Source organism: Hylaeus anthracinus, unplaced genomic scaffold (genome assembly GCF_026225885.1).
Source record: "Hylaeus anthracinus isolate JK02 unplaced genomic scaffold, UHH_iyHylAnth1.0_haploid 12000, whole genome shotgun sequence".
Lineage (NCBI taxonomy): Eukaryota > Metazoa > Arthropoda > Insecta > Hymenoptera > Colletidae > Hylaeus > Hylaeus anthracinus.
In genome coordinates, this window is record NW_026534347.1 from 8,709,521 (window position 1) to 8,736,051 (window position 26,531).

The following is a 26,531-nucleotide window of genomic DNA, read 5'->3' on the forward strand; positions in this document are numbered from 1 at the left end:
AGATTGGACAGGTTGAAGAAACGGTGGAGAAGTCTGGTATCAAAAGTAACAAAATACCTATTTTTTTTTGTCTTAAATGTACATTGCAAAATTTTTACAGAAATGTTTTTAGCGCGTTTGGACATTGTAGTTGCTACCTACATTTTTGTTTCACTAATATAACAACGACCTGGTGAGATATTCAAATTAATTCCTCTCTTTATAATATCTTACAATTGACACCCTATTTGTTATATTTGTGAAACTAAAATGTAAAACTTTTTTGAGAGGCTCTTCCTAAATAAACCGTTAGATAAAATATTAAGCGAAATTGACAAAAAGAAGAGACGACACATCGAGGGTTCTCCGTTTGTATCTTCCACGCGGAAAGTCTACTATTCGTCAATTCATATCTTGAAGAACTATCTTTGATTCGCATGCGATTACCACCTGTATAAGTATGAAAATACTCTCGCGTCGCTGCATTATTCAACGCGGCTGTTTTTCATTTTCCCGAAGTCACCGTGAAGTACCGCAACCCTTTAAATAATTCATTATGAAAACAAAGTGCCAGTCCAACGGCTCCGAAGTCGATCGATCGAACGAACGTGGGTGCATTTTTTTTTTCTTTAAAAACGCTGCTCGTCCTATCGTTTCTTGCATGATTTATTGGTAGCATCAGAATTTTTGACGTAGTTTGATAAGCTAGCACCGTTACATCCAAGATTACCCTTAACCCCTAAAACAACATTCACTTCATCAGGTGACACTTGTGGTACGAAATTGGGGTTGAATATGAAAAACACGAGTCACACACGTCGTGTGCAAGTACTGAAATTTAACTTTAGATCCTTTCACTTTCAAAATATGCTGATTAGAATATAATAGATAGAATTGGGGACTTGGCATGATGCACACATTTGATTTGGTTCCCTATTTAGCAGATAAATTGTAAAGAAATTAGATAACCCTTTTACAGTTGACTATTTTACTTAAATAAGTCTTAAGCCCTTGTCATACTTTGACCATTCTTACTCGTCAAAATTGTATACCAAATTTGTTAGGTAGACTAGAGCAGTTTCGACTCATCTAGCTGAACAGTACTGATTACATGGTACGTCTGATTAATTCGCGCGTATTCTCCTCGTCTCTGACTTATACGTTTCAAATATTTACAGCGGTGTCAAAGGCTGTATGCATTCATCTTGCAGAGTTGTATAAGCTGAAAACCTAATGAAATGTTGACGATCATGTTTGTTAATCTCGTCGGGCTAAGTGGTATAGCAGGAAGTTAAGTTGGAGCTTTCGAAATACCTCGCTCGTCGCTAGTGTGATAACAGCGATAATCTTAGGAACGAAACAGAGAAGATCTAACGATCGCCACGCCTTTGATAAGTTCGAAGTTGCCACTTTTCTCCTGTTATTACGTGTAATCCTCCCGACTAGCCAGCATCGACCAGCCTTTCTAATAATAAACTACGCTATCGAAGTTTTGGTGACGCGGAACGTCACGATCGGAAATTGCCACGGAAATGTCTTTCATTCTCCGCTGGATGCTACCGTCGCTGTGTCGAACGCGCCATTCATTTCCGGATACGTGTATCTATTTTTCACTCGCGGCGAATGTAACCCAGACCGCATAATTTATCTGACTTTCTTCGTCTGTCGGCGCCTGTACCATTTTCTGAGTTCGCGTTAAACATTTTCTTGAAGGTCGTTTCCTCTCAAACATTCCAACTTCTATAGTAAGAAGCAATCAGTATTTAGAATTTAAAGTGGCGTGAATTCGCGTCAGCGGTCGCGAATGCGTTAATACAATTGTATGATTCGTGTTTGGTGAATCGTAAAATTCTATGCTTATTTCTTTCAAGTATAATAACTACGTACCTTCCGACGTTTCGTGTTATTCCAGACCAGTATCTTTCAAACTATCGCGATATTCTTCACAGTATGAATTTCTTTTTTACGTTCGCTTTACCGTTGCCTTATTGGCAAGTTCCCCTGTGGTAGACCTGTCCGTGAATGATTGGTAGCCGTGTTTCTTTTTGCGGATATCTCGATTTATGTCCCGATGAATCAGAAGGGGAAACATTCCTTCTCCTCCTCTATCTATTGTCACGAGATTTCAGGTCATCCAACTAACTATAAAAATCCTTCGTTGGTCGGATCGAGCAACCATCTCATCTTCGACTATCCAAGAATCTCAGGGTATACTTGTTCCTCAGTCGTAAACATGATGTTTTACAGATCCTAGGGTTTGCCTGGCTTTCTCGTAACTGGGATGTAATAAAATGTAGAACTGTCTAGTTCTTACACTGTAACTTATACTGTCGCATTTATTTGGTTATTAATATCTTCATTGTATCCGAAGCAATCGTATCTCACTTATTTTCTAATTCCTCAAGATAAATGTTCTACAGACGTTGAACATTTTCTCCAAAATTTTCTGACGAAATGATATTATGATTTCTCTGTGAAATTCTATATGCCACTCAATATTTTAAGAACATGTGTACGTGGAACCTTTCTCTAATAGAAGTTTGGCAAATAGGAAAACATTGAAAAGAATGCAACGCCTGCGGTAGTCTGGTTCATTTCGAAAAAGTGGTAGACCTAGAACTGCTAGGAGTGTAGATTTGAGGTGATATGGATTGCAGACGAAAGATTGCAAGAATGAACAACGTGGTACACGAGATTGTTTGGTGAATACTGTATGATGAACAGCTGTGTCCGTATCGCATGCAAACGGAGTTCCTACTTTTACGAGAGACCTTCTGCGTATGGTTATTGCAATTTCATATTGGTCGTAACAATTTTTTACGTTCGATAGTGTTTACACAGGATGTTGAATTTTTATATTGTATAATTAAGTATATATGGTGAAATAAGACGTATTCTATAATCATTTATTTTCATGGTTTCACGAGACAATTTGTGAATGAACGTTTTAGTAAAAATAATACTTTGGTACTATTTGGGATGAAGTAAATTCTTAGGTTGAGAATTCTATTCCTTTCTCTTACAAACATATATATTTAGTCTATAATTTAAGTAAATTTGATTAAGACACTCCAGTAACATCTACTTCAAAGAAAATTGTCAGGATGATGGCATATTCCTTTGGCCTATAAATGTTACAAATCGTCTTAGACGTAAATAGTGAAGTAAGTAGCTTGAGTTCTGACTGAACTGAACCAGTCAGCATAATTTGGTCCGTGCTTTCCAACTTTCAAGAGCAAGAGGTCGCCTTAAAAATTAAAGGTAGACTAGAGCAGTTTCGACTCATGCAGCTGAACAATACTGATCACATGGTACGTCTGATTAATTCGCGCGTATTCTCCTCGTCTCTGATTTATACGTTTCAAATATTTACAGCGGTGTCTAAGACTGTATGCATTCATCTTGCAGAGTTGTACAGCTGGAGGTAGAATACAGAACAGACAGAAGACAAAAAGTGTTTACAACGAGGAGTTAAAATTATCTTTCTTGACATATTTTTTGACCTTTGACTTCGTTCAAGTTTTATAGTTTCTAATCCAAGTCTTCACCTTTTGTGCATTTTGTTCTTGTTATTATTTCATAACTTTTGAACGTGTCAAACTTGACGTAACTTCTTTCGGTTTATTTTTAAAATTTCTATTTGAGCGTCTATAATCTTCTTGTCTTCCATAAACCAGTTACTGTTATACTTTGTCTATAGATGAACTTAGCGAAGAATGTTTGAAGAAAAGGTCAAATAAAAAATAAAAATGAAGCATACAGATGATGTACGTGTATATGTTCGATTATGGAATAAACTGTTGTCAATTCAATTTGATTCTAACAAGATGTCATTCTAATTTAGCTAATTTTAAAGACTCTTCGAAATTTCGAACACAAAGGAGTACACGCTTTTTTAACCGACGTTTCATCATTTTTAATGAACCGTAAAGGGTTGAGTGATAATACGGATCACTGAACCAAAAATAGCCCTCTAAAGTAAAAAGCTTAGAACACCTATAATTAGACAATTTAATGTTGTGTATAGATAGTGCTGAAAGTAATGGTGCTGACCAATGAACAACACTTGGGCGACAATATAATTATTAAACTGTGGATGTTTATTCAAATCAATATTTTCATAGATACAGAAAAAAAATGAAACTTGATAGAAAGTGCGATTTATAAAGTATAAAAATTAAGTTTGAAATTATCATTGATATTTTATATATTTTTACATTTATGCACATTGCCATTTTACCATATTTCCATTATGCCATAAATGCAGTCTAATAATTATTAATATTAACGTACGTTACGTCTTCGTCTGCTCCAAATTGACTCATCTACCTTCCCGAATTCCGCGTGCTTCTTAGAGCATGAACTCTACCGGATTACTCGATATCCGGATTAATTGTATCCGGATTAGCGCAGGTTTACCTTGCGCTCGTGGTTTGACGTGAGTAATTACTCGCTGCTACTATTGTCAACATCATCATTGAAAATCTTCCAGGAATGTAGAATGTAAGCTTGCTTCTGATGTATTAAATGAATTTTAGTTGCAAAAAGTGGTGGCCTGGTTTGAATCCTTCGCTATAGAGGATTCTTAACAATTTATTTAACAATACACAAATACAAAAATTTATGGGTTTTTTTTATTCGTATATTTACCTATTGACATGTATTAACTTTGTTTCTGGTTATCTACTTACTAATTTTAATAGTATGCATAAGTTAATTTTAGCCCACATTATTATACATTAATTCTACGTTAACTCTACATTAATTGCATTAATATACATTATTATAGAAGGGCCTCTTCAAAGTTGTAAACTCTTTCTAAACAGAGCGGTAGTTAAATTGTTAATTCAACATTTTGAACGTCAAGTAGCGTAAACATTTTCAAGGAACAATAAATAAATTTTAATTACGAACAAAATTCCTTTTAATACCCTTGAAACGAAGCACGCAGAAAATGAATACAAAATAAACCGGTGATCGTGTAAATAACAGAGAATTCTTCTAAAAAGATATCAACAGGCTAGATGTAGGTAAATCATTTTCTGAATGACACAGTAGACGGCTCGTTTCAGTGAATCGAGCTTCATTCGACCGGAATTTGCAGCCAATTGAATGTTTCGAGTGATCCGGCCGTTTTAATGTGTATTTGTAATTCTGTCACACGTACCGTACATACGTTTGTTTTATCACGAGTGGGACTGTTTGTTGGACTTTCGCGCGGAGTCCTAAAGCGCTTCACATTTGGCAATGATTGCCAATCGAGCTCAAGTGCTTTCTCCTCCTATTACAACCATGAATTAATCAAGCTAATGGCGGCGATCGGTCGGGGCTGTTGCTTTCAAGTATTCAGTCCATTGTCGAGGAACGTCTGATTTTCATTCAAATTCATATTTTCATAGACAGACGAAAATTGAAATTTCAATAAAATATAATTTATGAAGTTTGAAAGTTAACCTTTGGAAATTAACCTGGCGTCCACAGTTGAGGACACAACATTTAAAAGTGTCCTTATGTGTGCACTCGAAGAAAGACCAGTTTTTCTAGAAAACTACGCTATTGGGTTTTTCTTAAATTTGTCCATACTAATTTTAGTCTCAGTTAACCCTAAATATTAAAAAAAAATAGGAAAAAAATAATTCAGGTCTGAAAGGATTACGTGTAAATAATTTTTAAGTAAGAGTATTCCATTCTCTCGCTCAACACAATAGAATAAACTTTTCATAATTCTTCGCTAATGTGAAAGAAATTACTCCGATTTGTTTGAACCCTCCTAAGTGTACACAATCTCATCAGAAATCAACTAATAGTGCCTAAAAAGTGAATTGTGCAAGCTTAATACACGGATATTAGCATAATCGGACTGATCCTACCTACTCACCCTGTTAAAGGGGCGAATCACGTGCTGGATGCACGAAGGTTCGGCACTAAAGCACACCAATTATCGCAGCACTGTTACATCCAGGTTTCGCGCTCGGTTAGTACATTTTGTTACAATTATAACGAAATCAGAGACGAATATGCATTGTTTGTCGCGGGAACAAAGAGGGATTGATTGGCATTGTTCTCCCAACAGTAATCGACTGCATTTCGGTTGAAATGCAACGACGACGTCACCAAAGCTTCCGTTTCGACGTCATCTTGGGAGCCTTTTTTTTTTTAACGAATCACGGTGACACGAGTCCACGCAATTTCTCGCGAATAAAAGAAAGCCAAGTTAATAGGAATAATTCCTAATGCAACGGCCTACTTCTGCGCGCATAAATAGCGGCGCGTTATTAGGCGTAATTCGTGTGCAGGCTATTTGCGTGTCGGTCGTTATTTTTAGATGAAAAATCGTGCCCGCTGATACGCGTGCAATTTGCGTGCTGCCTTGTATGCGTGACGTACGAGGAATCTTTTTGTGTTGGGATACTACGGACGGGACCGTCGTTAAATTTTTTAACGGACGATCGTATTGCCACAACCCGGAACAATTTTGCTATGCGAATATCGATTCTACCTGCAACGTTTGAATCACTTCCTGGTGCTTCGAAGGTTTGCTGATTGACTTCACAGGACTACGTGGATTTTAAAGCGTACAACTATCCTGACTATTATGCTTTTTTACTAGTATGAAGAAATGTTTATGCCTTCAAATGCTTGTTTGAACCTTGCATGTTTGGTTATCTTTTCACTGAATGAATTTATTTTTGTAACAAGCGCTATTTAGCTTGAATAAATATTAAATGGCATTGGTAAAATATAGTTTATATCAACAACAATCATATACAGTAATATTTTTAATGAAAATAAAGAACAGATTCTAAGCTCCAAAACAATATATACGATGCTAATATTTATTCGAAAATTTATTAAAATTTTAAACGGTACAATTTGACAATGTGAAAACCGCAATTCCTTTTGCACCAACCTAATACACTCAGAAAAAGAATCTTTAAAAACTAACTTAAATTTGTCTTGATAATCACAAAAGTTATGACAAGAAACACCATTAATCTCACGGAGACATGTGTACGTACCTTCATCTTCCAAGTGTGCTTCAACTCCAACGATTAAAACTGAATTTCCTCCGTCCAGTGGTTTTTCTTCCAAACAAGTGAACTTTATTCGAGCAAACAAAAATGACGTTTCATTCCAGATCCGCTAAAGAACTCACCGGTAAGGCTTTTCAGTGGATTCTGGCTTAGATGCGCTTTCCAGTTGGAAACTCTCCTGTAAGAGAAGCTTTCATGCCAAAGTCCACAGTAAGATAGATCCATCATCATCGTATCACTGAATTCTTGTCGAAGGTTTGGACAGTGTCTAGTCTGATAGCGTTACTGTAATTGCTGTAACGGAGAAATATTACGTCATATTCGAGGGTGGACGACTCGTGTAAAGAATTCGCTCGCATAAAGAATTCCGAAATAATTCGGCTGGTGACGGTAGGTAAGAATGGTAAAGAAATGGTAAAGAAATGGTAAAGAAAAGTACACCAAGGCTGTTTGATATCCTACCGTTTGGTAATCCATCTTCCACGCTGGCGAAGTCGAGGAACAGTGTAATGGTATAAATCTCGACTGTTACTGAACGTGGTAGAGAGATGAATTGCTGGGTATAAATTTTGATGGCACAGTAAAATATCGCTGGTCGTTGATTTTACTTCCACGGTGCTTTGTGTATCGATGGGGACGCTCGGTATAATTTAACATGTTTTACGTGTGCGAATAGACTCTACACCGAGGTTAGAAAAATACTCAAGGGCAGCATGTGATCACAGGACAAAGATTAATGTTAGCTAAGTGAAAAATGCTGTATTAAAATGGTTTTATTTTTCGTCGCATCTACTGTTTGATCATTAATGACGGATTTCATTGAGTTTCTATTTATTATAGTTAGAACTATGCACTATTCTTTAAAATTACTGAGGAGGATCAAAGTTCTTAAGGTTGGAAATCTTATACTAAAAACTCTTGGATGGTCCATGGTTGATGCTTTTATTTTTCACTCCCATCCAAGGATTGCAGTCCAACGATATTATCATCAAAACCCTTTCATTTCTAATTTTCGTCTAATCCTCTTTCTTTATTATATGAAATCATATACTAGAAATATTTGGGAGTTCCATGAATGATATTGAAACTTATTTGTGTCATTTTGAAATAAAAGTAACCCTCTTTTTTTAATGAAAGTATTATCTCTAGTAATATACTAACTCTAGTATATTGTATAACTCCATTTTTGTTTAAGTCTTCCAATTAATTCTAGTAAAAGGAGTTCAGTTATGAAAGCGTTACTTAAATAATTGAAATTTTCGTAAACCTACTGTTCAATCCACCGAGTCATATTATTCGCGAACTCCTCTCCTTGCATCGCGAAATGATACTAATCACACGAAAATCGCGTTGAAGGAGAGACAATCAATCACCGGGAAGCGATTAATATTCGAAGACGCGTCGTGCAAGGATGTAAAAAGGAGAAAGGAGGGACGAATGTGGACAATTATCATAGTAGGTCGACGAAGGTGACCCGCAAATCCAGGGTATCCAGGGGTGGGGTTGAGACGAAGGGGTTGCACGTCGGAATTATAGTCCCCCGACACGCCATCTTAAAGCGTATTCCACGGTGAACCGACTTCGTTAACGCCGCGCTCGTCGTTACTTAACGAGGTATCGCTCGCTAATAAATTACTTATACAAGCGGACGAATCCGCCGCGGCAATTACCGGCCCTTTGGATTTCCTCCAGTGGTTCCCCTGCTTTCGCTGGGAAATCAACCCCCGCCCTTTCGAATGTTAACACCGCGTCAACGTTATCCGAACGATATGGAAATGCAGACTGCATTTTAACTCGCGTTTCTGCCTATCGGTTCCCATCGTTATCGCTCTTTCCGTGTCTATTAGCTCCTAACGATTGGTAATCTTTGTGATTCGAACTAGACTGGCTACAGTTGAATCATTGATAGAGATTAATGTAAAGTAGAGGTTGAACATAAATTTCCTGAAAGACATCCGACTGATTAAAAATTAGTTGGAATGTCTTCTAGTTGGTTTATGTATGTTTGTGTACCCTATGTAAATGCATTTGTATTCATATGCATATGACTAATAAAAAATCGGATAGGTTAAAGAATTTCTAGGATGGTTTTTATTGGTGTATCATTTCAGATATTGGAAAGATGGGAGTCCTTTTTATGGAATCATGTTTTATTTTAGTAGTGTCGTAAGTTTCGAGAAGGCAGAAACGGTAAGGTGTATCCAGGTTATGATTTCACCTGTCAGTTCTGATATTTTCTTTTTAGCGGACTCGATAGTTCTTGATTGGTCTGGGAAACGAGATTGGTGATATTAAGCTTATTGTTGTACGCCATTCATTCGAGAGCAGGGTAGAGTAGGGCCTCTGATGAACTGTAACAAAGTTGAGGAGTGACTTTTTGAAAGGAAAAAAAATAAGGATACTTCCTATATAAAAAATAATTTGAAGCATCTCAAAGTATTACAATATGACTCGCGGTTTACTTGGATCGAGTCCAAAGCTAAGAATTGTCCCTATCATAGTTCCACGTTGTATAGATTATCTCACTTGATTTCTGAGTCCATCATCAACAACTCTGGACCTCTGGATAATATTTCTTATCTACAAGTTTATGCCTATGAATGTCAGTGTTCTACGACTCGTAGTTTATTTGGATCGTGGCCAAACCAAATGGGTCGTCCTTACCATTGTTCCTTGGCCTGTGTTACGTTGTAGTATGCTGTGTTGTAGTGTCTTATATTGTCTAATGCCATTTTTATATTATGTTATAATACGTCATGCTTTGTTGTGTTGCGTTTAAACGTATCACGTCGTTTTATATCGCGATTCGAGGTTTTATGTTGTGTTATGCTTTATTATGGTGTGTTATGTCGTGTTATGTTGTGTTATGTTACAGTAAACTTTCCAAAGTTGTATTTATACTTTGCATAGCAACGTATCCAGACACGCATCAACCCCTATTATAAAGATGCAGTTTCCATGGCCATCGCCGACCCGTAACAGCAAGACTCTTACGTTTGCACGTCTCACGCGACATTATTCATCATTCCACTCGAACGAGTGCTCAATGGCAACGCGATATGTACGCGTAACCTTCGCGTCGAGCAGTAGATATTGCTATATTTATCTAACAACCAGTGTTACAAGCTGCAGCGCATAACTTTTACTTCAACTCGGTAAGTCGGTCGATAACATAAGCAGCCACATGTCACGTCTCTTCGTTCTTGAATAACTTTCGAGATCAATGAGTCCAGAACTGGCCGAAGTCTCGCCACACGGGTCAAACTAGCTCGAAGCAGTTTTCCGATGGAGAATATCTCGCCGGGGCGATAGAAACTTTTCTGAACAATGTATTATATCTCCCGTCGTCGCTTCAGTGATTGGGGTTCGCGTCAAACTTCCCTGACGCGATATATTAGGGGCTACGATTGCTGCGGGAATACCGTTTTATGAATAACTCGCGAGGGATTGACAGATTGAGATATTCGCTTCTTCACGGTACAATATCGAAGCCGCGTCTATGCTATGCTTTGTTGAAATCATTCTTATTTTGAATTTCCAGAGAGTTTCGCGGAACTGTGACGATCGTGTTACGATGGTACAAGTTTATTTTGTTTAACAGGCGATTAAGGCAGGTGCTCGTGATTATTAATCTGGTTGCGTAAATGTTCTTAAATATCTTCTTCTTTATTATTAAGAGCAATGTGTCATAAATTAGACTTTTTGCAAATTTTTTACTTCAACTGTTTTTCATTATCGAAAAAGAGAATTCACTGGATTAATTTTATTTTACTGGTAGATAATATTAAACATCATCGCGAAACTTCAGATATTTTGTTGTATATTATCACACTTCGCTAATAATTAAAAATGTGATTGTTAACATTCAGAATACTTCTGTATTTATGCCTTTAAATAAATTTCAGTAGAAAAAGTATTGCCTGAATATCGAATTATTCGTTTATTCAGCTCGACTGCAATGCAACATTCGCAGCGAAAATCTCGAGACACGCGAAACAACAGTTTCAGTTGCACCGATCGATTTATTAATGTGTGCACTCGTGACCCAAACGCAGCGTAATTTAGCAAATAATTGATCAACACGCCGTAATTACGGTCTTCGTTGTTCACTTGAAATCAGTGTAGATTCGATTATTCATGCACCGTCAGTATTACAACAATACTTATGCGGGTATAGGTGCTGTACATGATCAGATTACGCTTTCACGAGATTTTAACGCGTCAAGAGTAAAATCTAAATGCGAAGGTAATTTCGTCAAAGCTCATTAACTTAGCAATTAGATTAATTGTTGTCTAAAACCATACATTAGAGTTCAGCTGGAAGATATTAGCGACATGAAAATTATGAGGATGAAGAAGAAAATATACTTAATATAACTATTTAAAATAATATTAAGGTTAAGATAGTATCTAGAAAGATGAATAGACATATATTTTTTTAAACAAAATGTATATGTATATTTTATATATATATTTATTACATTTCCTATGTATATTTTATACATACACGTGTAATAATCCTCCCCAAACATGATCTCATGATTAAAAAAAATTAAACGATAACACGAAATTATATTCATAGAAATGATAGAGTTAATAGAGATGAAGAATTTGTAAAAATAATTCTTTCACGCGATGCTTTTTATGGTAAAACATATTCTAAGATAACAAAGCAAATATGAATGAAAGAGGTATAAATTATCCAGATTAAAGTTTATTAATGTACATAAAGTCCTCATTCACAGTATAAATTATTTGAAAGCAACAGCTTCCGCGATGAAGCTTCCTTATTGTAATAATACCTTTAACGTTGCTGATTATTAAGACCGATTTCACCGCAAAAATCAAAAGCATCTCGTCTCATTCACTTGAGAGCTTTCTGTTTGGATGAATAACGGCGGTGTCGTGTCACTGAACGTCTTTAGAATTCGAGCGAATTGTATGCTCGCCAAATAGGTATGCGCATAGCAAACCGAAAGGTTAAACGTCATGTTAATTACTGTAATTTAGAGGGAGACTCGTATCCTGCGGAGTAGAGTTATCTCAATGTACACAACGGACTGTATATGTTTGCCCAACTTTGGGACACGATTAATTACGCGATTGCGAAGTTAATCCATCCTGGAAAGTTCTGTTCCGTGGTTTAACGCACTGGGATAATAAAAATAGTCGTTGGTAGTTAATTCTGCGGTTATTGGAAGCTAGATTTATAAGGAAGTTTAGAATTATGAAATGGGTTGTTAAATTGGGATCATATCGATTCGTTTAGAGTAAAGATGTACATTATTTGGTGTTATGATTAATCTTACTCGACTGAGACATTTAAAGAGATTCAAGGGTGAATTAAGCGACTGAAAGTAGATTGGATTAGTCTACAAATCTTGCACAAATATGATCCAATACAAAATTTCTTGGAAGGTACATTACTCCACTAAAATAACCTCAGACAGTGTGTTATGAATTATCAGAAGGTTGAGGAGTTAACCAGAACAGTCTCTAAAATATTAATGAATCTGTTGAATCCATTATGACTCTTAAAGAACCGTTTTAAACTTATAAATGTACGAAAAGTGGAAATGTAGGAAAATGTATGAAGACACCGTGAATTTTAATTTTTTATCTGTACATGTGAAACATCCACAGTCCAAGCATTTATACAACCAAAAGAAACCAAAAGCTTTCAATAGTACTCATCAAATAAATAAATGTTAAAAATTGTCTAAGTTCAGTATATGCATTTTCAATTAATTATTCACTTAATCGTATTAATGAAATAAATGTATCAATGAATGTTCAGCATTGATTTATTGGTACCGATAAAAGCTTTTAACTTGTACCTTGTTACGATGTTCTTTTTTTTTTATTTTGACTCTCAACTGCATAATGTAACTCGTGGATTATATTAACGGTGCTCGCTAATTGCAATCGAACGCGTTTACAATCCACTTCAGGTCTCATTACGAACAGAATTCATCTGTCGCGGACAATTGAACCTGGTTTTATATTATTCCGTGCTCCGAGAGCCGGTTTCGCGCTATTGTGCGAAAGCTTGCACACGCGAGTCGGCTGGAGGCAAGCGGCGGTCGCGACAAGACAGCGTATCGCAGCTCGCGACGGGGAAAAGCTTTTTCTCTAAAAATAAACGCGTTGTCGGCCGTGTCTTTTCGCCAGGGGACCGCGTGAATTGCAAGACTCGGAAGCACGTGTCGCTGACGCCCTAGTTAGGAGCGCCGGCGTCGCCTCTAAATGTCCCGATGATAAAACGGTTGAAAATCTATACGTAATGCATGCATACTCCCTGTGTTTATAAATAAGTACCTCTCCCCGTGACCCGATCGCCAGTCGCCCGATAACGAGCACCGCGACGAAAGTAACGCGTTCGAGCGTTTCATGAATATCCAACGACGATGATTCGCCAGAAAACGGGGGTGGCGATCAAATTCTGTGGCCTCGAACGTTTCAGACCCTTTCCGTAGGTTGCTTGAATGTCGCCAAATGACTCCTATCGAATAAGAAACGTTACAAACACCGTGCTCGGGTAAAATTGCTTAAATTATTCGATACGTTCTATTTCTTCGATGGCGGATACCTGAGCTTAGGGGGCGAAAATATTTTTCTTTTGTTGAGGACTGGAGAACTGTTAAAACGATAAATATATTATACAAATAAAAATAGAAGGACATGTTAAACGAGAAACCTTAAATTCTGAATGTATCTGGTACTACGATGACAACAGAAACAGTGACAACGCGTGTAATGCCCATTTGCTTCGGTTGAAATAGAGACGAACAGTCTTCTTAAGAAAACAGCTTCATTAATTGAAATGTTTACCTTTTCAGTCAAGACATTACCATCGCCCTGTTATCAGGCCTTCAATTCGATTTGTATAGTCTTCCTAGTGACCTGGATTCTATACTATGTACTCCATACCTTAATTGTTAATATCAGTATAATAATGCGACATATACCTTGAGATAATTATAGAAATACATTTTTATTCAACATATATATTTAGCACACACAGATCAAAATGTACATTGAAATTTGTATGTGTTTACAGAAATGTACAAAGAATATCATTTAACGAATTGAATTCAACAAAGGACGATTCCTTGTGTGAAATTAAGGGATGAATAACCAATTCAGTCCTTGTTGAGAGCAGTTTATGAACGACGTTTCCACTTGTTGCATTAAATCGTCTTAGAAGTTCATAAAATAAAATTGTATTAATTGTCTGGCGAAAATGAGATACTTGGTATTTAGACGAAGCCTGAATATTACGCATCGCGTTTCTAACGGATACTGCATTAACAACTTAATTATGTTTATTAAAAATATATGCTGACACAGACCTCTTGTTTTTCAGGTTCATGGTGGTATTGGTGTGCCTCATATTTAGTGTTCTGTCAACCATAGACCAGTACAGTAACTTCGCGAACGAAACCCTGTTCTGGATGGTAAGTTCTACCTAGGTATTTAATTACCTAACTTAGGTATTTAATTATTTATCTCTGTAACTTTGATCAAAAGCTTTGATCAAAAGCGGTTTCCCGAAGAGGACCTCGATGGAAGAATTAACACGTCTATGAATTTGTTTAAAAACAAATCATTTTCCTGACATTTGATCAACTGATTATACAGACAAAATTTTATTATCCAAATTGGTAAATTATTGCTCCCCCTTTTTGTAACTTTGCCAAGAAAACAGTTACTCGAACGAGTTCAGATACTTAGGAAATTCTGTTCCTTCGCTCGTTTTCTCGAATCGAATTACCAAACGAGCGTAATAATCGTGCAAACAGAAAGCTTTCGTTTGCGTAATTTTTAAAGGAATACCTGATCGAATCAAGCGTTTGAGAACGTTCAAGGAAATTCGACGAGAACGGAATTTAACGAAGAGATGAAAAGTCGTTTGTACATTCCCGAAGCGGAATGAGAAATTTTACGTAAAGAACAGCGATGGAAACTTTTATGCGAACGGACCGACTGCAGTTATTAAATTCTTCGAGTACTGGAATGACCAAATGTAACGATTTTTTCCCCGCAAATGTTTTCCATCGTCGGCAGTTGAATGTAATCAAATAACGCGGACAATAGGAGTTTTATGTACCACGGCTCGATGTTTAATTTTCGATTATTCTCGTGCGAATTGAATTGTAATATTCAATCGGTGTGTTACGATTTTATTTTTAATTTCCCATCGACCAATGACTTCATACGGACGTATTCGCGACCATAGTTACATTATTTTCTAAATTATTCGACAGGTCTGTTTCGAATTTATTACGTTCAGGATATTATTATTATCCAGTTCAATTTTACCATTATTAATATAAAATTCAATATAAAATTCATTTTATATATATATAAAGACAAAAATAGGAAAAGTAATATGGAACTCAAAAACATATATATATAAAAATAGGAAAAGTAATATGGAACTCAAAAACATATATATATAAAAATAGGAAAAGTAATATGGAACTCAAAAATATATATATATATTTTATTATTATATTATTTTTTATGAAATTTTATTTAGTTGTTTTGAAAAAGTATATGCTATTTGGCTATAATAATTATTAAACAATATTATCTATCACTCAGAGAAAGTAACAAAGGTTTAACAAAAGAATAGATATTTTTTATAAAGAGTATAGGTCAACTGAAAAATTCTGTAAGCGAAGGATTGAATATAAATACAGAAATGTTTTTTTAATCTTGACCAAAGAATATACTGGTCAATAATGTTTCTCTTGTTTCCCGTATTGGCGAAGATAAATATTTTGCAGATGGGTAACACGATTTTGCAAAACACGCGAAACGATCATTACAGGTACTTCTCTAAGTTGATATATGATGCAGGCTTGTGTGCAAGAATAGAATAATGAAGTGTATGGTCTGAAAGAACAAGGTAAACCTTCCTGATTTCATGATAACGTATGTGCGCATGATATTTTAAAGTCAATTATTTTATATCACTTTCACACTGTCTTCAGTCATACTTTATTCATGAAGGACACTGGATAATATCTAGAATAATGCTTGTCCTATAATATTTAAATTCACGTGATAAGAACATCGTAATTACATTGTATCACGTGTCATATAGTAAAGACACTTCTGATTAGAATTTAAGGTATACGTTGGTGCTTGAAGTTATGTTACAGCTTTTCGTATAAACTGAATGGAATTACCAAATGATAATTAAGTTACAGTATGTAAATTACGGAAACCAAAAATAGAAGAATAATACATGAAAGGTGTCAATACAAAAGATTTTTTGAAATTCTTAATAGAATTGAAATGATAGAATCTTCAATGCTGCAGGTATTATTTTATTTTAAATAATACTAAAAGCCGTATGTTACTATAAACATTCAAATGCAACGTTTCGATAAACCAAACGTAAATCTTGCCTTTACTTCTGTGAGTAGGATTTATAACAAAGAATCTGACAATCGACTTTCAACTCGACGTTTGCAATTAATCTTTGACGACAGCTTAACCAGAATGAGACAAGATCACACGACAATTTGCTCACGAAGGTTTCCAAGCATTTGGAATTCCGCCTCGCTTACGAGATTCCTAGCGACACGAAACCGTCACTTGGTTGCCCAAGCCATTATGCAAATGTCAGGAAATAAAGAATATAGAAGTTTGGGGTACCGTGGAGGGACTGGCAACCGCCCCCACGTGCCAGCCCCTACTCGAGGGGTGTTCCGTGTATGCTTGTCCTCGTCCATTGTCAGGAGGTTCGTAGATTCTCCTTATGTACCTCGGGTACACACCGTGGAAAGCTTTTTACGCGCATATTACGAGGTTTGACAACTTGGCGTTTTCGCCCTAATGACAGGCTGCCCCTGGCTTCCGACTTTCTGCCACGTGACGTCCTAAAAATAGCGTCGTGAGACAGTCCACCTAGCAGTTCCTTTTTCCAGAAAACATTTCTGCTTAATTTCTTTCGGTCAGCGAAACCCCTTGTCGTAATAATAATTATTAGAAAATACGTGGTTCGAGGAATAGATGAAAGAGGGGTGATTTAGGTATTTATAGGTCGTCAAATAGGAGTTGAATTAATCAGAATTGAATTAATCACAGAAGATTAGGTTATAAAGAAATTTTATTCATTTGCTAGAAATTTTATTCGTTTCTTTCTATTAGCACAGTGCCAATTGTATGCGATTTAAAATATAAGAAAACATTGGTAGGTACTAGTGTGATATAACAGATGAGAGAATTCATTTTCAAAAGATGAAGATATTTAAGGTCGCTTAGGATGAAAATAAAAACAACTAGACACTTGAATAGAAAATACTTGATTATTGCTATGACAGTATTCTAATTATATACATTGTAAACAACAATAGAAGATTAGAATAATTGTCGCATTACCCAGCGTTTGTAAGTGCTCTGACCAGTCATTAGTTTTAATTCGCCGACAGTGGCATAATTCGCGTGTGATAGTGACCTTCCCGAAACGAGTCTGAAATCCTGATAAAATATCACGATATTCCCAAACATTACGATTCTGTCATCGATGTTCCCATTTTTCCACAACGTCGTGGCGTTAAAATAAAGGTCGTACAATCGATATAACATCTCTATATACCGTAGCACTCGTTGCACATTTATTTTAGGAACGAGGAATTAATGACTGGGCTAGCATAGAACGTCATCACGGAAATGCCCTCCTCGCTATTACGATTGCCGGTTCACCAAGGCAATTATTTTTACATTTCTCCTGTCCACAATTCGCGTATTGATTTGTTCATTTAGCTGTGTCTAAGCATCGCGGTTTCGACGCGCACGTTGTTTTATCTTTATAGGTATAATTGTTCTCCAAACCTTTTTAACTGGAATTTTATTCACAGAATTCCTCTCGTATCCACTCTTTTAACTGCCATTTATCATTTGCCATTTCGTTTCATATTTCGCGTCCTTTAACATCCTTTATTTCGATTGGTTAACAAGTATGGACAACTTCGGTTTTTTATTTCACCGCTGTGAACAAATTTTAATTGAATAAATTCAGGAGGTGTATGAATTCTATACGTTTTTCATACTTTAATTGGAAATATTTGGTTGCGTGAAATTTTCGTATAGAGAACATATTGTACCTGAATAATTGCTGTATAAAATTTAAAGTGAACATTTGATATTGTACAATGATATTGAGAATCGAACGTCATGTTTTCAGAGAACACGCACGATATTGTGTACATTTTATTCATACATCCTTTAAATTAATAAAATAACTCATCTGTTAAGCAATTTATATTTTATATAGGATTGAATACTAATATTTAACTTTAGGTTTAACATATTTCTTGTATCTTTCATAATATAGAAATATTATATTTGCGTGGTGTATGACAGTATAGTACCGAAACATAGTCACGAATACTCCAGAATGGAGTACAGGTTTATAAATAAAGTAAAGACAAAAAAAAAACGGGAATTAATTAAGGTGTAGAAATTAATTCTCTGTCTCCATATTTAATTACTTATAACTCCATTCGGAACAGAAATATTTACTCAATATCACATTAAAGTATCAATCTCCATAGTAATAAAACACACAGATTTCTTCGACGTTTGATTTTACAATTATATACGCTTTCTTAGAATATGTTTTTTCCTTATAAATAAATGATCTTGTCATGTTTAGTTCATTTTAGAAAGGTATGAAATTAATTTCTGTGCCTAATATTAACGAGAAAAGTATTATTCGATGTTTAAAGAAATAAGCACGTATAATATAACTGTGAGAGCCTATGATTCACCGAATGAATTTTTATCCATTTCCAGGAAATATGTTTGGTGGTATTCTTCGGCGTGGAATACATGGTGAGGTTATGGAGCGCAGGCTGCAGATCGAAGTATATGGGTTGTTGCGGCAGACTGCGATTCATACGGAAGCCGATTTGTATCATAGGTGAGTGCGTCCCCCTAATGCGTACCGAGACCACTTCAATCACGCAATGCTCGAGCTAATCCAATATGCGCATTGTCCAGTTGTCGTGGCCCAGAATTGGATCGGGAATGTAGCCTCTTTGTGTCGCAAGCCGACTCGACCTCCGGTCAAAACTTCCATCTAGTCAAAATTGTTTCGAGCCGTGCTGCGCCCATCAATTATCGCGTGTATCGATACCCGTTACATCTCTGCCATGTTTCTCGTTGCCAGTCGAATATTTTCAAGCTGGGATAAACAAACATTTAATTATTATTATCTTCCTGGATGTTTGCCTTTCCAACTATACTTTTCGTTGTCTAAATTTCGTATGAATTTTCGTATAAAAAATAAAATATCCTGTGAGTGTCATTTAGAATTGTACATTTTACGATTCAGCCAATTTTTGTTGATAGAGTGGGAAAATTAAAATAAATGAATCGAATTGATAGAGAGGCAATGACTTTATTTAATGTTGGCAATAGTCGAGGAACTGATTTCACTTTATTTTTACAAAACTCTAGTGGAATTTTGATGTATTTCGACATTTTATCATCCATAAATATTAAATTTTCGACAGCAAAGGCTGATGTACAGCACCACGCCATTCGTCATCTAACTCCGATTTGACAGTAGATGGAATATATCTCGTATTGATGCAATGTTCCATTTTTTTATAAAATGTTACTCTTCCATGGAACATCCAATGATACTGAATGTGGACTCGTTCAAAAAGAATGTATATTACAGAAATACAATTTTTCTACAAGTTCACGTCTTATACTGTAACCTTGGATAAAGCTTCTTTTGACAAATGTTACCATTTATTAGATTTAATCACTTTTACTACCAGCTAAGATAAAGTTTCTTTGATCTACTTATCACTAATAATTTTTTAATGATTATGACACTATAAATAAAATTCTGTCAAACTAGGTGTCTCTTCATCAATTCCTCTCGAGTGCGAAGGCACGATAACGAAGAACCAAAAGGGTTCGTAACTTCGTATCGTGCTTTTATACAGAAACATAGATGTTATTCTCCGTCGCATAATTTCTAACAGTTCCGTGGAACGGTTCCGTAATTCCTCGAGTCGCTTTACGTTGACTCCGTATCGATCACGTTTTTCGCCAGAGAGCGCGTAATTAATCCGCGTAAAAGGATAGGTAAGATCGCTTCATCGAGGCTCGTTAGATTAGAAACGATTGCGGTAACGCGACGTGATTCGCGAGTGTTCTTTACGGCCGAGTAAATTGTAACATCGAGCCGGGTATTAATCGGATCAGGCATCGCGTGTTTATTGGTAGGGCCAATTCCACGCGATCGATTTCCATGCAATATTCAAGTTTGTGGGACGTCACGCAGTGAAATGTCATCGGCCACGCATCAACCGGTTATTATACAGCGCGCGGCGTAAGCAAGCCATTTGGCTCAGGTCTCGTATCAATGAAAACCTTAAAAAAAATGGGGAAAGTGATAGTAACTTACCAAACCAAACAACATCTAACCAAAGAATACAAGTTGACTAAATCTGATCTTTACCAAATTGAAACAGGAACATACTATGAAATAAATAGAAAAATAGGGAAAAGGGAAAAGGTATAAATATTTATTTATTACATTAAAAATAAAAATCATTTTCCATATCTTCATGATGTTACATTTTTTACATAAGCATTTAATAAAAATTACAGGTGATTTGTACACTTAATAAAATTAACTCCAATATTTTAAATTAAAAGTATTCACTTCTAAATCCTTTTTCACAAAAGCAAATTTGTCTTTTTCTTTATTATTAGTGTAATTAAAGAGAAATTTTACTGTCGTCAGATTTAATCGTGGTGGTCGCATCTATGGTGGTTTTGTCGGTGGGAAGCAACGGTCAGGTGTTTGCCACATCCGCCATAAGGGGCATCCGATTTTTGCAAATACTACGAATGCTCCACGTCGATCGACAAGGTGGCACGTGGCGACTTCTCGGTTCTGTCGTTTTCATTCATCGTCAGGTATGTCGGTGAATAATAAATTAATCCTTACTTTATATAAAAATTCGATACAGTACCTCTTTGCTTATAAGCATTGTTTGTTTATTTATAGGGTGAATGTAATGATGTTCATCCAGTATTGACAATTAAAATTTATTTGTCGTTTGCATACAATTTTTATTATGAAAAGATTGGTGTTCTATACACCATGGAATTTAATCTACTAAAAATAGGAATTTGTATATTTATCGTTGTATTTCCATGAGAATATCATCAATGGATACACCGTGCTACAAAATAAAAGAGAATGTCGCAACGATACCCAAGCAATACCCAGTAATTTCAAATGTTGATTAATGGAACGACAGTATGTCCCACCTACTTTAAAAGAAATCTTTCATCGGTGTTTCATGAACGTTTACTATCGGAAAATTATTCGATACGAAGTTCGTTGGTCTGCGAATAGCTTGATTTTCAATCCCAACGGCAAACGAACTTCGATCGTCCACGTAAATTGGCCGCAGCTTTCTGCGATGCATTTTCAGTTGTCGCCGAATGAAATTACAGAAAAATAGATCTGTCCTCCGATTTACAAGGAAAATTAGTTCCTCCGGATACCATGTAAATCGATATCCTAGCATTCTGTTCGGAAAACAATATAAACCAACGAATAACACAAAATGCCTGTAATTTGTCAGTTACTTAATTATATTAATTTATCCAAACGTAAAATAAAAGGAAAATGCAAATAAAACGGAACAGGATATCAGTTTATTGACGAAATTATAAATATTCGAAACTATATTTTATAAATTTAATTTCTTTAAATACGACTTTTCTTTTTATTTATACTTTTTTATATAGAGATTTAATCGGATTATAATATAATAATGGTGCAAAGAAGAACTGTATTAAATGGTTCTTCTTCGTAACTTTCAGGAGCTGATCACGACGTTATACATCGGGTTCCTAGGTCTTATTTTCAGCAGTTACTTCGTGTACCTTGCCGAAAAAGATGCTGTCGGGCCCGATGGAAAAACAGACTTTTCCAGCTACGCCGACGCACTGTGGTGGGGAGTGGTAAATATAATTATTCCTAAATGCTTGTTATTTGTCGCTTCTTTTAATTTTTTTATGTGGTCCTGTATTATGTTGTATCATAATTAGATGCTTCTATAATTTAACATAGTGCTATTATTTCTCCTTCATTATCTTAGTAAGTGTTCATCATGTAGATCGTTATTAATAATTTTGTGTAATTACACGGTTTCTCCATTTCACAGAATATGATCTTTTAACAACTGCCATCTGTGCATCAGAGTCCTTTAATTACTGCCGTTAAAAAATGTTAATATTTCCAATATTGCCACCTACAATTTTCAAAAGCCGTGAGAAATATAGAAATATCAATTTTATATCCACATGGCTTTATTTTTAAATTTTCCCTTGAAAAATATTTTACTATAATTCTGTGAATCTTTTGGACCTAAAAGCTACTTCATCCCTCCCTCCCTTTGTATCTTTTCGTTCACTTTTAAAAAACTTTTAATAATAATAATATTCAACGTACTCGTTACGAACTGGACGAGTGATCGTTGACATCGTTCGGAATTGCCTTTCAAGGGGAAAAATATTTTCGTTGCGGTAGAATACGCGGAAAGCATCCTTCAATCGGTTGCTCCCTATCGATAAATCTTGATGCTCATTTACCCCACTTTCATGTACTGTTTTCCTTCGTCACGCTTCTTTTTTTTTCTTTTTCATCCATCGATGGCGCGCACTCGTGAATGCATTTTTCATTCATCGTCGATTTCATCCGGCCGTGTAAATGACGAGTGCAGCAATTATCTGCGAAACGATGCATCCACTATGCTGCGCGGCGATAAATGCGTTTTTATCCATCACCGAGGACTCCCCGCAGCCGCTAATAGGCGTGCTTTTCGCTCGTTCATGCGAATTTCAAGCTTAACTCGCGACAGCGTAGACCAGTGATTCTTAACCCTTTTAAGCTTACTGTGCTACTTTTAAAAAGATTTTTTAATAAACATGTAAGCGGTGTTTAAGATACAGATATTGTATCTGTATTGTAATGATATTTCGATAGAAAATGAATATTATTCTAGAAATGGACAGAACAGTGTTGAGAAATAGTTATTACTGATTCTCGATGCAGAAGAAAAATTTCAACCCAGCATACTAACGTATGTTACTAACATTGTAAAGGGTTACAAAATTATTTTTTTGTAGAATTTAATTACCTTTAAAATGTACTTGAATCATTTCTTGACATTTTTCGAAGTTTTAGATATATGACTGAAAAAAGGAAAAATATACAAGAGGGTTAATACAAAGATAACCATCTTTAACCATCGATCGAATTTATTTAAATAAGATCTTGAGATGAGAATATAAAATTTGAATATGAAGTTTCTTTGGAATACATTCCAAAGATTAGCGGGCTATTACTCAGGACAAAGGATTGTTCAAAGGACATTAAACAAATTGGCAATTTGCATTCAATTTACTTTGGACGACGCGAAAATATACCCAAATGAAAATTTTGTAAAATTAAATTCTTTCTACGAACGTGTAAAAATTACCAGCACGAAAGATTCGATTAAATAAGCAGAATGCATTCGTATGTATGTACATATCTCGGTCTAATAAGCGTCCAGCTCGTTCGGTTTCTATTAGCGCGAATAATTAATTCAGTCCACCGTTTCGCTCGTTACTCTGGAACGGGTTTCGTTGAACGTAGTGTACGGGCTTAATTGTATGCGCGGTGCCGGTCGCAAATGTTTATTAAGCGGTGGACGCTAATCATTCGGAAAATATGCCTGTATTTGGAGTTCCAGTGACGATGAATGCGCGATCGATTAAAGCGGGCACGAATGAGTGTGGATTTAAATGCGGTTGTGTTAATGTCGTCCCGTGGATTGCGACCGTTTGATTGTTGTTTGATTCTCACCGTCGTTCTCGACTTTTGACGAGTGAAAATTGCACAATCGAGACGTTTTCAGTTGAATTTCAAAACAACCGGGTTGATTCGATTCAAAGCGATGATGAACGCCATCGAATTTCAGTTTCGGTAACGTTGTGTTTTCATTTAGCTTCGATTACGCCGCTTGCGGCTAGCGAATGCATGAAAATATCGTATGACGTCGATTCGAATTTTGGAATTTCGGGGTACTTTTGTCCTATGTTTTTGTTACTACTGCACTGATTGTAAAATAGACAGTTTATTAATACTTTCAGAGGGAATCGTGTATTACATGATTACGTAGACTACTTAAACCAAATAATATTGTAGTATTCATTGTTGCTGATTCCTATCATCATTTTTTTTTTTTTATGAAAACATATTTCTAACATTTATTTCGATTACTTATAAGATGCGAGTTGGACAAATAACTTCAACCACAGCAATTTTAAGATACTTCAGACAGCATGACGAAGTTCTTCTAGTATCTTTTTTTTGTCTGAACAGTACATCATCCTAAGTGCCCTGTTAGCGGAAATATAAAGTTACGTAGAAGTTTACTTCGAAACATGCTCGCAGCGTTACTTTCTTACCACCAGTATTTACTTTCATGTTTTTTTCACTTTTCTCGATACATTCTGAATACACATTTATTACTTCTATATAAATAAGACGTATTTATTCGTTTTACTATATTGCTTGTGAAATTAATTCTACAAACAATTACCTATAATGCTATTTGTTTTATTGTGCTATAAGAGGGTTCTTTTTTTGTATTGCTCAGATCACCGTGACCACGATCGGATACGGTGACACTGTCCCACAAACGTGGATGGGAAAAATAGTCGCTTCGTGTTTCAGCGTATTCGCAATATCCTTTTTCGCACTTCCAGCTGTGAGTATAATTCGTATATCTACCAGAATCCTGATAGAAACTAATTCTTAAAATACTTTTTTCGCTAAAATCACTTTCAACTTTTTAAGACATGGACGTTTGATGTGACGTAGAATATTGTTTGTAACTTCGATAAAAATTGAGCAGGAGAATTGATAAGTCAACAAAATCTCCTACAAACATTTATAAGCAAATGTACCAAATTTCAAAAATTCATGTTCAGTACTTCAGGTGCAAAAGAATGATGAGAATTGCCTAGAATCTGTTGAGAAAAGAGAATATTATAAAAGTATTACAAGTTTACCGATGATGTGTGCGTTAATGAACGTGCATGGCTCAAAGAAGTATAGTTGATAAAGGTTGAGAGAAACGTACGAGAAGAGTTTGGAGCGTTTCGGAGTAGAGGACCACCTTTAAGGACGAATAAATCTTCGTTTCAGGGTATATTGGGCTCCGGTTTCGCGTTGAAGGTCCAACAAAAGCAACGTCAGAAGCATTTCAATCGACAGATACCGGCTGCTGCCATGTTGATACAGTGCCTCTGGAGATGTTACGCCGCCGACAAAGCCATCAACAGTGTGGCGACCTGGAATATCTATATAAAGGATCCAGCCCCTGCCGGACAACCCTCCACGCCTCTGGGAAAGGTAAGCTTTCGCGACTCTTTGCCCGAGTTCAGTGGCAGTAGCTACTAGCCGTTGGTTGTTGATGTGTCTAGTTGCTTACGATGTTACTCGATCGTCTTTATCGAGGCCGACAGGTTGCGATTTTCGTTCTTTGCTGTTATAGCGTTTGGGATCGTTTCAGTCAGCGACTCGTGACCTTTGTTTCCTTTATCGTTCGAAACGTCACGGTCGAGAACCCGCTTTAAACGTTCACTCGTTTCTGGAGCGGTCGAAACTTAGTTTACTGCAAAATTTTGTCTGCGAAAGTTGCCGGGATTACGATTCAACTAAAGAAGTTACGGAATACGTGATGATATATTGATTAATCGCGGTGAATGTTTTCAATGATTGTTAATATTTGATTGTTAATATATTAATATTTTTTAAATTACTGATACGAGATAAACTATGTTGAGGAAAAAGAGTACAAGCTATGTAGAGTTATATATGTGTAGTTTTGGAACGAGTGGTATAATCAGGCTAGTTGATAGTTCGCAGTGAGTAGAACTCGTCTGACCCGTCTGACCATTATTCGCTTTTTCTACTTGATTTGGTGTTCCAATACTCTCGACTCTCTAAATAATGACCACGTTATGATATTATTTACTTTACCTGGTCGAAACTAATCTAGAAAGTAAAATTGACAATAAACAAATAAAATTATGCCACCCTTAATATTTATAAATCCCAAGATTAGTAGGAATAATATAAACCAGACATAAACATCCAGTGAACTTCTGAATCAATTATCTCATAAACGAACAATTGTGCAAAAATATTTGATTGTATTGTTGCGATGTATTTTTACACACAGAATCACCTAGTATAAACAAAATCTACCAGACAAAACGAATATTTGTTTAGATAAGCCTAAATGTGAAAATTATTAACAGAATGAAAAAAAAAAGTACTGAAGTGATACAGTGCAAATATATAAAGGTACCTCATTTTATTAGCAATAAAAATACTAAACAATCGTAATAGTTGACACTTAAAAATAAACATTGACTTTCGTTGCGTGCCATTTGCATTGTCACAAA

The 26,531-nt window shown here is 35.9% G+C and overlaps 1 protein-coding gene across 6 annotated transcripts in view; it reads left to right on the forward strand.

Moving 5' to 3' along the window:
* Positions 1 to 26,531, forward strand: part of LOC128890150 (potassium voltage-gated channel subfamily KQT member 1) — a 76,314-nt gene that overhangs the window by 19,093 nt on the left and 30,690 nt on the right. For all 6 annotated transcript variants that reach the window (XM_054148387.1, XM_054148392.1, XM_054148388.1 and 3 more), the window contains exons 3-8: positions 14,380 to 14,470; positions 18,825 to 18,951; positions 20,797 to 20,972; positions 21,891 to 22,031; positions 24,716 to 24,826; positions 25,267 to 25,473. In XM_054148387.1, the coding sequence (XP_054004362.1) occupies positions 14,380 to 14,470; positions 18,825 to 18,951; positions 20,797 to 20,972; positions 21,891 to 22,031; positions 24,716 to 24,826; positions 25,267 to 25,473 (853 nt within the window). The remainder of the gene's footprint in view (positions 1 to 14,379; positions 14,471 to 18,824; positions 18,952 to 20,796; positions 20,973 to 21,890; positions 22,032 to 24,715; positions 24,827 to 25,266; positions 25,474 to 26,531) is intronic.